This window comes from Pelmatolapia mariae, linkage group LG7 (genome assembly GCF_036321145.2).
Source record: "Pelmatolapia mariae isolate MD_Pm_ZW linkage group LG7, Pm_UMD_F_2, whole genome shotgun sequence".
NCBI classification, from domain to species: domain Eukaryota; kingdom Metazoa; phylum Chordata; class Actinopteri; order Cichliformes; family Cichlidae; genus Pelmatolapia; species Pelmatolapia mariae.
In genome coordinates, this window is record NC_086233.1 from 5,802,062 (window position 1) to 5,814,879 (window position 12,818).

Here is a 12,818-nt window from a genome sequence, read left to right on the forward strand (position 1 = left end):
ATAATCACCATCACGCAACACCATCCTGAGATGACATTAGCCGAGCAAACTTGCATTAAATCGGCTCAAACGAAAAACCATCGAACACTGGACACATTCAGTTTGACAAAGCTAGCTCCTAATTCATCACAACGTGTGGTGACTAATTGGTTCCCTACACCCTGAGGGTGTTGAACACTCATGACCACTTTGATCACAAGCTCAGGTCACCTGATAGGAGCAAACATTCCTGCAATAGTCACAGCCTGACGACTGCAGTCACTCTCAGAGATTGTCAAAGGTCTCCATGTTTATGTCTGTCTTCCAGACTTGAAGAGAATGTCTATAACACAGTTAACCTTGTTTATATGCAGTGAATGGTTTTAACCGATGTGGAACCAAAATCAGCTGAGGGTAAAACAGCACCCCGATATTTCTCTTTTCCTTTTAAATTCCTAATAGTTCTACCCACTCCTTCAAGTTCAAGTGTAAAAATTGTCTAAGAAAAAATAAAAAAACATCTTTATCATTCAAAACTGTCAGCCTGCAGGACGGGCAGAAGACCCGTAATAAATCGCACGACTATGTGTAACGTTAAATAGGGTACTAAGCTACACAGAGTATTCTGGCATCTTCTGTCAACACATGACTGTATTATAGACTAATCCATTTTCAATGTAAAATACAAAAACAAACAAAGAAAGATAACAAAATAATAAACTACTGAGTGAAAACATTAAATCTGGGACCCTGCTCTGTAAAAACAAAATCCTGACCTATTTTCTTTCATTCCATCTCATTTTTAATAAACTCTTATCAGTTTCTGCTTAAAGAACTTGCATAGTTGTATTTCTATATACATAAAAAAAATTGAAGAGTTCGGTATTTTTTGTATATTTTCTCTTCAGCAGGTTTGGGGAAAACTGAAAATGTTCATCTGCGTCAAGAACACAGGAGACAACCATCTCTGGGTCAGCAGTAATGAGCAGCAGTCACCGGCTATCACAACTTCCTGCCAGAAATACACTTATGATGCTTCCTGTGTTTACATGTGTGAGTGTGTGCTTCACCGTGAAGTATGCTCTGGAGAGAAGGCCGTGGGGTGCAGAGTAATTGCAGAGCACAACTGACTTTGATCCTGTTGCTCAGGCTATAGGAAGGGGGGAGAAGGTGGACAGGATGAGCATGAGAGGGAGCAGCCAGCCTTACATTCTAGCAGCCTTGATTATCTGCCAGGCTTTTGTTCATCTGCTATTGAAATTTGCAGGCAATGTTAGCAGCTTTCCACTGCAGGAACAGTCCCTCTTGAAACTGTTGACTGTGGATTATCCAGACTAACAGAGACATTGTTCCTGTAAAGAAATGCCACACTTAACTCCTCAATCCCTGATCTACTGACTCCGATAACTTAAGAGGAACTTTTTTAATGGTTTTTGTCTTGTTTAGTTAGTAATAACCTTCTACAAACACACAACTCGAAAAAGTGGCTAGATTAGGATATCTACTTGGTTTGGCAAGACGGTCAGTAAAAGAACTGAACACTCTGTATTAATGCATGAACTTTGCAAGTTGAAAAAGGCATGTTTGTGTTTATTTTTACTTCTTCTCCTTTCCTCAAAGTCATTTTCCTGTCTCCTCTACAGCTTTCAGCGTTGACACAGTGTTTTTAACTTGAAGTCACCTTGTGTGTACTTCCTCATGAGCATCTGCAGTTTAACCTGTGTGTTACTACACTGGGTGTAGTAACCACCAAAGGGACTGCAGTGGATGATGTGGATGAAGAGAAATACATTTCCACATAGCAATTTTTTTTAAAGCAGTGGTCCGGAGACTCAAAAGGATAAACATACTTGGAAGGGAGAACAGTGTAGTCTGGATCAAATACAGTTTTGGCTTTTGCTTAAAATTTTAAACTCACAAAGGGAGGGGAACAGAAAGAACAAGTAATTCTTCTACCTTGACCTCTTTGAGTATTTATTTAACTAAAATGCTTAAAAAGAAGAAGCAGGGAACTGGAGTGATACTGCATTAATGCATTGGGAAAAAGCCTTTGGCACTGAAGATGATTAACAGCCTCCAGACAGTGTTAGATTTTAAATGGTGACCAAAAACAGCACCTTATTGTAAAACACCCACCTCGTGCTGCTGGGCCGCATGAATTAAAATAACATATTAATAAAGACAAAAGCGTCACGTACAACACTGTGCACATCACACTGAACTTGGACTGAAAAGTGGGACAGCACTGTGGAGGAAAGCAGCAGTGAATCAAAGAGAGGAAGAAACAAAGAAGGCAAGAGGGAGGAAGGGAGGGGTGGAGGGAGGCTTGGCCAGTGATTGAGTGCAACATGTGAGACATCTGCTGTTGAAACAAAGTAGGAGTTCAAAACGCTGCTTTCCAAGATCTACTTTCCATCTCAATAACTGTGGGTAAAACTTTGCACTGCTGCAGGACAAAACTCGGCAAGAGAAGAAGAAAAAAACCTCACATAAATGACAAAAGCAGGAAAGTCAAAAAACTACATTTTTCACAAAATACCAAAAGATCCGCTGCCTGAGCTGCAAGGTTTCAAACATCAAACCATATCACATTTGCTATAATGTATTGGAACAGTTAGACCTACCTTACAGCAGCAGCCCTGAGCAATCCAATCCTCTCGACAGACATTTGAGTGCCTAAATAGAAACTACCTCATTTACAAACAAGCTTGCATTAAAAACTAAATGGAATCTGTCCATAAATGCAAAGTATCAGTGAGGAAGAACAGTAGCTTTACACAGAGAAAAAGAATGGATGAAGGATAAGAAAGAGGGAGAGGGGTAAATAGTAAAGGGTATACATAAACAGAGATATTGGACTGGCTGAGAGGCCACACAGGACAGAGACAGGGTGTGAGGGAGGGAAAGCTGCACAGGAAGTTGATAATAATGGAGATGTAATGATGTCTCTGAGGAGAACCTAATGGAACTTGTCCTAAATCTCTCCGCTTATTTCCTCCTTTTGCTGAAATCCATGAAAGGGTTAATAAAGATGAAACATGCTGAGAGGTGACCCGTGATGTGAAAAGTATTTTAGTGTAAACAGTAAAAAAGAAAAGGAATGCTTTCATTCATATATGTGGAGCAAAAACACCCTGATAACATGTTTAACTGATATATAACCAGACTTCAGATGATGTATCAAAGCTATAGTCAGACATCGGGAGGGTAACTTTAGCTGTATCGTCCTGTCTTTGGCACACTGTATATCTCTAGCTGTCAATGCCAAATTAGCTCAAGTATGACTTTTTAGGAAAAGCACGACAACAAGCAGGAAACCAAAAAAGGAAAAGAAGCGAGCAAGAAAGAAAGCAGGAATAGATGAAACGTGGTGTCAGACTGGGACAGAGACCAAATGAGCCCTGAGCTCATCCTCACTGAGACATGCTGAGCTTGTGCAGCAGAGAATAGCTATTCTGTAGCACAGCAGCCAAATTCCTCTCCTCTTCCTCTTGCTCTGACCTTTCGGCTGACCCCTCTGACCCCAAGGCAACTGTCCCCATGCTGTGAAAACACTAGATAATGCATTACTTGCATGTGAGTTCCCTCACTGTCAAATCACTGAATATGATCATACTCAACTTCAAAGCTGAACATCTTGTTTCCATTAGTTCTGAGATGCAGGCAGCCTCGTCTTTACTAGCATATGCTACAGCACCCTCCGCACAATATGCAGATTAAAGAAACATGCTTTGGATTTGGATTGAATCTGAATGACTTTCAAAAAGCACTAATGAAAGCAAAGTCTGTTTGTGATCCTGAACCAGCACTCCTGCACTAATCACTGCTGACCGAACAGATGAATCCAGCTTTTCTTTACTTACGCATTCCGATCTACTTGCTATAAAAATAAATATTCACCCTGTAAGAGAGGGTTCAACAAAAAACAAAACATCTGGTTCTTTTTGTTAACATTTTGCATGTCTGATTTCATTTTTCGGATGCTATCCTCCTCTAAAAAATAAAAAACAAAAAATCGGCTGCTATTACTTTTGCATCTCCAGCCAGTCTACCCTGCTCTGAGTGCAAGTAAACATAACTTGTCTCCACAGAGACATGTACACTGAGCATGCAGTGCAAATTTCTAACCCATCTGTGTAATCTCTTAGGATGGCGAGAGTCTCACTGCAAATTTAAAATGAACAGCTCAATGAACTCCCGGTTTACTGAGAGAGACGAAACAGATTTCACAAAGCGTGTAATAGTGTGTTTTCAGCTTTGATAGCGCTCCAGCTCTACGGATGGCAGTCTGTCTGTTCATCGCTACATCCAGCCTGAAATATCACAACAGCTGTAGTACACACATTCAGGGTCCCCCTTTCAGAATGTGGGTGAATGTAACCAACGGCTCCTAATTTATTAATGAACAGCACCAGTTAGCTGTTGGATCGATGATGTTAAACAGCCACCTGCCACTAACCAAAGCCGGTAGATGGTAGCACTCCAGGTGGAAAGTCGTCTGTACGAACATGAGTGATTCCTCCCTGCTGTATGTAGTCTGTACCAAGTGTGCAACCGCATTCTGCATGAGTGAAAAAGTTAACCTGCAAGAAAAGAAGGCTGCTGGAGCTAGCACTGCGAGTCTGACAATGTGTGAATGCAATGAATTATGCAAAATTCCATTTAAGCAGCATTGCATGCAGTATTTGTATAGACATCTGTGGACCTTGTCCATTGACCTGTGTTTAATTTTGACTCTTTCCTGCGTTTTTGATGAGTTATTAGTCTGATTGTTTTTCTCCTGGTTCTCCTGAAGAAGAAATAAGTCACCGGGATTGTCAGGAAAGGTTAAAAAACTCACATCACTATATGCTTAAGAAAAATACAATATAACATAATGAAAATGTTATATCAGAAACATTAAGACCACTGTTCAGCACTTAACTGGAGTTTCTGTACACAAATAAAAATTAATTTAACAAATACCGTGTCCAATTTATGAACAAACGTCAGCTTTAAAACTATGGCTCTGTCAGCCCTGCCTGTGGGATTTTAAGTGACAATAAGTCACATAGCCACAGCCTAATTTAATTTCATACAGAAAATAATATCAAATGCATTAAGCTCACAGGTATTTGACCCAGTCATACTTCAGACTGAACTGTAATCCAGTTGTCGAGCTGACTTTTCAACTAGCTGATAATAATTTGGGAGAAAATGTCCAGCACTTTAGTTCATTGCAAGTAAATTAAGTATCGAGTATGTGCTACACAATAATTTTTACCTCAGCACGAAAGCAAGGGAGTGTTTGCTTGCTTGTCATCTTGCTAAAATGACTTGAGTTTCTAAGTGTGAGATGTAATTCGAGTATGTCAGAAAACCTGAGATATTGAACATGTACACAAAAACGTACTAATAAGTTCATGCCTTTGTTAGGCTCAGGGTTTCCTTTGCAAACATCAGAAGAAATCACCACAAACATGTGAAGTCAACGCTGAAACCCCCCACAGAATATGGTTTCTTTGCACATTAAATATTTAATAAGTATTTAATAAAGGCATGAACATTTTTATCAGTCTATTAAAAAAAACAGTCAGTATGCACTTGTTGGTTTTTCATGGAAGAATCTATATACACTTCCAAGACTGTTAAATAACCGCACTAATAAGTGGAAAGGCTGCATCGAGACTTGGTGCATGTAAAATGCCTTTCAGCCTCGTTCGTGCACTAACAAACATAAAGGGCCTGAAAATTCAACTAGAAGAAACAAATATATAAAAATGCTTTACAGGAACAAGAACACAGGAATTCTCACGCTTAGAAGGCGAGAATAACAAAATGAGCTGAGCAGACTCCAGTCTGGAATGATGCTCATTTTCAGCTGCAGAGACTAAACACGGGGCAAACAATGGCATAAAGAGTCAAAGCCGATCCATCACACTGAAATCCTCTGATACAAACTCAAACACAGACAAAGAAAAAGTCACATTTCCATTTGATGCCACAATTTTGTGCATAAACACTGCTTGTAGAAGACGATCAACACTGAAATGACAGATAACATCAAAATGAATCACACAGTGTACTCACAGCTCCACTCTGCAGCCAGTCTACAAGAGCCTGTGCGGTCTCTGCAGGCAGCTGTGCTCGGAGGCTGTTTCGCTCCTCCTGGCTGGGTTGAAGCTCCAAGGAAAGTTTGAGGTCCTCAGCTAACTGAAGGACCTGCAGCGGTCCAGCACTGACGGGAGAACCCAGGTCATACATGCTGTTAGAGAACTCCATCGCTGCTGCTTTTGAACCTGGTGTGTGAGTGATGGAGGAGGAGAGGATTAGAGGACATTAATACTACTAAGGAAGTCAAACTTTAATCAGAGCCATACATCTTTCTAATACATGGCCTCCAAACCGTCCATGTGTCACCTGGATCATTTCCCTGCACTGTATGGCCCACGCTAACAAACATCTGGATGCACTTAAGCAATCGTGGCTCTAAAACAACAGCCACACATTGGGGAGGCTTCAGACAGCAAACAGAGCCCAAAATTAACAAAAAAGCACGCAACAGAAACAACCTGCGTCCATTTATCATGAAGAGGCTGAGTTTAAGCTACACATCTGTGGGCTTGAACAGGGACTACATTTATTTGAAATAAAGCAAGAGAAAATCTAGGATGCTCAAGCACCACTGAGCTGGTATCTATGTCAGAACTGCTTCTAATGTGTGATGTTTCTGAAAGATCATCGCTGACATTTCAGCTGAAATGCTGAGCATTCTTAAAGTGAATTATTTTATCTGCATTATAAGAAAAAAACAAGAAAAATTTGGAATGAAAATAGTTTGTTTTTGTTTTTTTTAGATTTGTCATGGTCTTTGGATTTTATAGAGAGTTTGAAAGGTTTAGCTTCCTGTGTTGAGTTAATCCGATATCCTTCATTGTGTCTGTTCCCTGTGCTTCCTGTGTTGCCCTGTCCACGGTCTCATGTCTCACTTGTAGTCGATTCCTGTTTTATTTTGGAGACAGTGTTTTTAATGTGCCTCCTGTTGCTTTTTTTTGTTAAAGTTGTACTTCTGGGCTATAATTTGTTCTGTTTTGTCATTTATAACTATACCCTGGAGATATGACTGTTATAATCAGTGTTGAGAAGGTTACTTTTAAAATGTATTCCACTACAGATTACAGATTACATGCCCCAAAATGTATTTTGTAACGTAATCCGTTACGTTACTCAATGAGAGTAACGTATTCTGAATACTTTGGATTACTTAATATATTATCATGCTTTTTTACAACTACATGAATGTACTATTGCTGTGATTTATTACTATTACTGAAGGTTATTCGCCATACCAATACCAACTAGATGTTTAAATCTTAATATAAAATGAGTAACAGTAGGTGGACATTAGGTAAGGCTGCACTTTTTGCAGCGATCTCGTATAGAAAACTATTCTGCGCGTATATAAAACAGGTCCGCGGCTCCGAACCGTAGTAAAGGAACTTCTGACTACTATGTCAGGTTCGTGTCGGGCTCGTCGCCCAAAACTAGCTTTACTTTGTTGTCTGGGTCAACTTTGCTAGCGAGGGACAGAGAGAGGCGTTGAAAGGCTGCTCCAACGGAACTTATTGTTTCGGAGGAAAACACGAACACAGTGTACAGTCGAGTCTTAATAGCTTACTTACAACTGGGCTCGTCAGGCACTCTTTTTGGCTGCAGTGGTTATTATTATATTTACATGCTTACACTCTGCCTATTGCCTTCATATTAAATAATTTTTTGAATAATAATTTAAAAAAATATTTCGTCACGTCATTATGCGTGCCGCGAAATTGAGACACAGGCATTAGAGCCTTTTCATGCGTGTTTTGTTTGGGTTTCCACCGGCGTGGAATTACCAAAAATAGAGAGAGCATAGCCGTACATATGAAACAGGAAAGACCGCCGTGTAATCCATTTATTTCAGCAAAGTAACTGAATACCACCTTTTTAAACGGTAACTGTAACGGAATACAGTTACTCATATTTTGTATTTTAAATACGTAATGCAGGTACATCTATTTTGTTACTCCCCAACACTGGCTATAATAATACACTTTGAAAGCTCCCAAAGCACAAACACAAAAACACTGATATCAGTTAAAACTGGGTAATATCCCCCAGAGTCTGAAGGTGCATGCTGAAGGTGGAGTGGTAGAAACATAGTGAGAGACAAGATTTTGACATTTTGCAGCTGAAATAAAATCGCCAGTTTGGAAGCTGGTGTTTCATACATGATGTCAGGTAAGCAAAGCATGCAAATTGTGATGCAATGACAAGTTCTAGTTGCCCGCTATTTAGCACACTGTCAAGGCCTTGTATTAGTAAATGTGTATGTAACTGATTTTAACTGTAAAACGTCTTAATTTCAGAAGTAGTCCTAATAATTTATTTCTGCACCATTAACAGCCTTTACTCTGTGACCCGTCTGCGTCTGATAACATCTACATCCCAGGACTGGCAGCATATAGACAACTTATTAAAAGGTAGCTGTGATAAAGGTTTGCAGCCGTTCCTCTGCCTGCAAACAGATCAAAAACAACACCAACACCAAAATCGTTAACCAGCAGAGTGCTTTCACAAGTATTACCGCAAGAAGCTTTTCAGCCCCAAAAGCACAGAAAAAGCTGTCTTGATCATGGAATGCAATATGACCAACATATCTAAATTCCTGATAAGTGGCTCTAATTTCCTCGTTAGCGACTGGCTGATGCTATCGCTAATGGCATTTTTAATGTCTTTCTATTTGTGGTCAGTGAGAGCCGGAACAGCAAGCTCAAAGGCCTGGGTGAGATCAGCTCATTGATGGCAAACAGTAACAAAAATTACAATGATAGCTGTAAAGCCTCTTTTCTCCACTTCTCTGTGTGAAAACAAGTCACAGGGCAACTGTGAGAATACAACTGCAATTTTATCTCATCTGCTGATTATTTTCTCAATTGATGAACTGCCTCGACTAAAAAAACTGGGAATAAACGACAGTGTTATTTTTAAAGATTACTTGATTGATTGAAGTTCCCACAGATATTCAGCAAATGAGAAAATTACAAAAAATGATTAACTCACTATCAAAACAGTTTCATCAGTCACCACAAGTGATAATAAAGTAACTACTAATAGTTTACCATTTACCAAAATTTTACTTTCATTAGTGACCAAAACATTTCTGATTCTGACGGATTCACAGGAAATCCTCCGCGTCGGTCCTTCTCTCCCTCACCCTGTGACTGAACTGATGTGTTTTCCCACATCATGCTGCTCGATCACATTAAACATTTACCCCACTGTCAGTCTAATCTTTTCTGTCCAAGGCTGAGCTGCCTGCAACAAACACGGCCTTTGTTATACTGTACAAACAAAAATTCACACAAACACAGAAAACGAGGCAGTCTCACCATTACAAGCCTGCCATTTATTAACCTGCTGTGGTCAGACATTTTACACTGTTACATGGGGTTAATATCTCAAAATTTTATCTTATTAACTCAACCTTTTGAGAAAATAACTCAAAATTGAGAAATTAGCTTGAAATTTGGGGTTAGCAAGTTTAAGATAATAACCCAAAATTTTGACTTATGGATCACAAAAAAAGGTATGAGCTGAACTCAAAGCAAACCCAAACACTGAACTATATAATTTTTAGCTCTACTAAGTTATATTTTACGGATGAAAAATGGTAAACAATCTGCACTCATGTAGCCCTTTTGACCTTTGACCTTATAGGTTACACAATGTGCTTGACAATGTGTTTGCTTGTCATAAGCTGAAACTTTGTCAATATTGTGCATAATCATTTCCTGCAGCTCAACTGTAAAAAAATAAATACAAATGCATTGTCACACATATACTTATGACTGGGGATGGATATTGACAAGATTTTATTGATACAGTTGCCACATACGACTCAGCTCTCATGTCTGCTTCCTTACTGGGTCCTGATCAATTTTGGGAGCAGGGAAAAACCAGTATTGACAAATGAATCGACAAGCTTGAAGGTATATGAATCAGATGGATTAGACAATTTACAATTTACAAGGCCAGAGACTCTGGCTGCTAAAAAAAATTCCAACAGACCAACAGACCGTCTATACAGACTTCCAGCTGTATAGACGGATAAGGGAAAACCACCCTCGGGTTTCCTTGATATGTGACCTCAGTAAATACTCCAAAAATAATGTTCACTTTGTAAATTATGTTCCCCATCAATGTTCAGAAGGAGGATAAAGTAGGGCATGCTTCAGAGCAGGCCTATTTTCTGCCTGACAAGCCACTAATGCATGAGCATGCTGACTCCTGGTTTCAGATAGCAATGAACAAGAAGCTCAGGCCAAGGCTTTAAAAATACAGGCCATGGCCAGTGCCACGGCCTCCTAGTAGACACGCCTATCGTATCAATTTAAAAAGTCTTTATCGCATTGTTCTTAAGTTATAGCATTTCTAAGATTTTCAGAGATTTTCAGAAAATTTGACCTCTGACTAGAGGACCAAGACCGGTCTCGAGACATCCAAGACCGGGGGGGTGGCTTACTGGGCTTAAGCCCGGGTCATTTTTTCAGAAGCATGGGGTCTTTTGGAGTGTAATTTGTTAGTTAGATGCCTGACTGACAACTGTATAAAACAAAAACAACACACGAAGCACATAGCGCACTGTCGTACAAACCGGATTCCAAAAAAGTTGGGACACTAAACAAATTGTGAATAAAAACTGAATGCAATGATGTGGAGATGGCAAATGTCCATTCAGAATAGAACGTAGATGACAGATCAAAAGTTTAATCTGAGAAAATGTATCATTTTAAAGGAAAAATATGTTGATTCAAAATTTCACGGTGTCAACAAATCCCATAAAAGTTGGGACAAGTAGCAATAAGAGGCTGGAAAAAGTAAATTTGAGCATAACGAAGAGCTGGAAGACCAATTAACACTAATTAGGTTAATTGGCAACATGATTGGGTATAAAAAGAGCTTCTCAGAGTGGCAGTGTCTCTCAGAAGCCAAGATGGGTAGAGGATCACCAATTCCCACAATGTTGCGCAGAAAGATAGTGGAGCAATATCAGAAAGGTGTTACCCAGCGAAAAATTGCAAAGACTTTGCAGTTATCACCATCAACTGTGCATAACATCATCCGAAGATTCAGAGAATCTGGAACAATCTCTGTGCGTAAGGGTCAAAGGCGTAAACCCATACTGGATGCCCGTGATCTCCGGGCCCTTAAACGACACTGCACCACAAACAGGAATGCTACTGTAAAGGAAATCACAGAATGGGCTCAGGACTACTTCCAGAAACCATTGTCAGTGAACACAATCCACCGTGCCATCCGCCGTTGCCAGCTGAAACTCTACAGTGCAAAGAAGAAGCCATTTCTAAGCAAGATCCATAAGCTCAGGCGTTTCCACTGGGCCAGGAATCATGTAAAATGGAGTGTGGCAAAATGGAAGACTGTTCTGTGGTCAGACGAGTCACGATTCCAAGTTCTTTTTGGAAATGTGGGACGCCATGTCATCCGGACCAAAGAGGACAAGGACAACCCAAGTTGTTATCAACGCTCAGTTCAGAAGCCTGCGTCTCTGATGGTATGGGGTTGCATGAGTGCGTGTGGCATGGGCAGCTTGCATGTCTGGAAAGGCACCATCAATGCAGAAAAATATATTCAGGTTCTAGAACAACATATGCTCCCATCCAGACGTCATCTCTTTCAGGGAAGACCCTGCATTTTTCAACAAGATAATGCCAGACCACATTCTGCATCATGGCTGCATAGGAGAAGGATCCGGGTACTGAAATGGCCAGTCTGCAGTCCAGATCTTTCACCTATAGAGAACATTTGGCGCATCATAAAGAGGAAGGTGCGACAAAGAAGGCCCAAGACGATTGAACAGTTAGGGGCCTGTGTTAGACACGAATGGGAGAGCATTCCTGTTGCTAAACTTGAGAAACTGGTCTCCTCGGTCCCCAGACGTCTGTTGAGTGTTGTAAGAAGAAGGGGAGATGCCACACAGTGGTGAAAATGGCCTTGTCCCAACTTTTTTGGGATTTGTTGACACCATGACATTTTGAATCACCATATTTTTCCCTTCAGATGATAAATTTCCTCAGTTTCAACTTTTGTTCCGTGATTTATGTTCTATTCTGAATAAAATGTTGACATTTGCCATCTCCACATCATTGCATTCAGTTTTTATTCACAATTTGTTTAGTGTCCCAACTTTTTTGGAATCCGGTTTGTAAATTCCCCCTAATTTTGGTATGATCCGAGCTCAGGCACTAGGCGACTGAGCGCAGCACTTACGCATGTGAGCGAGGGGGGAGAAGCTGCTGCCTGCGAGTTTGCTGCAGACAGAGGAGAGCTTAAGTTTGACCAGGTACCAAAGCAAATCATTCGTACTGTACAAATAATGTAAATATGACGGTGTATCACAAAAGATTGATATCAAACTGATCACTTGGTTGCGTTACTTGCTCTTCGAGTGAATCAACAAATGGATAAATAAAAAGCCGAAAAACAGTGCTGATTTTTTAGAGAGTCTTAGCTTACATTTCATATTTTCAGTTGTTACCCTCCATGGCTAAACAAACTCTCTAAATCGGTTTCAATTGTGTACTGATGTACACAACAATGGACATAAGGAGCTTCTTTCAAAGAAAAAACTCAGGTAGATGTTATTTTATATATTATGCTTTGTATGTTGTTCAGTATATTTCTATGCAAAACAAGAGGAATTTCAATACACAGCAGTATATTCACAGTTGAAACCGGATGTTTACATACACTTTAGGGAGAAAACATAAAAACCTTTTTTTACTGTTAAACATCAATTT

The 12,818-nt window shown here is 39.9% G+C and overlaps 1 protein-coding gene across 9 annotated transcripts in view; it reads right to left on the minus strand.

Moving 5' to 3' along the window:
- Positions 1–12,818, minus strand: part of ppfibp2b (PPFIA binding protein 2b) — a 100,533-nt gene that overhangs the window by 54,625 nt on the left and 33,090 nt on the right. For all 9 annotated transcript variants that reach the window (XR_010094292.1, XM_063477671.1, XM_063477670.1 and 6 more), the window contains exon 3: positions 6,049–6,257. Coding sequence is in view for 8 of the 9 variants with exons in the window: in XM_063477671.1 (XP_063333741.1) it covers positions 6,049–6,257 (209 nt within the window). In the remaining variant the exon portion in view is untranslated. The remainder of the gene's footprint in view (positions 1–6,048; positions 6,258–12,818) is intronic.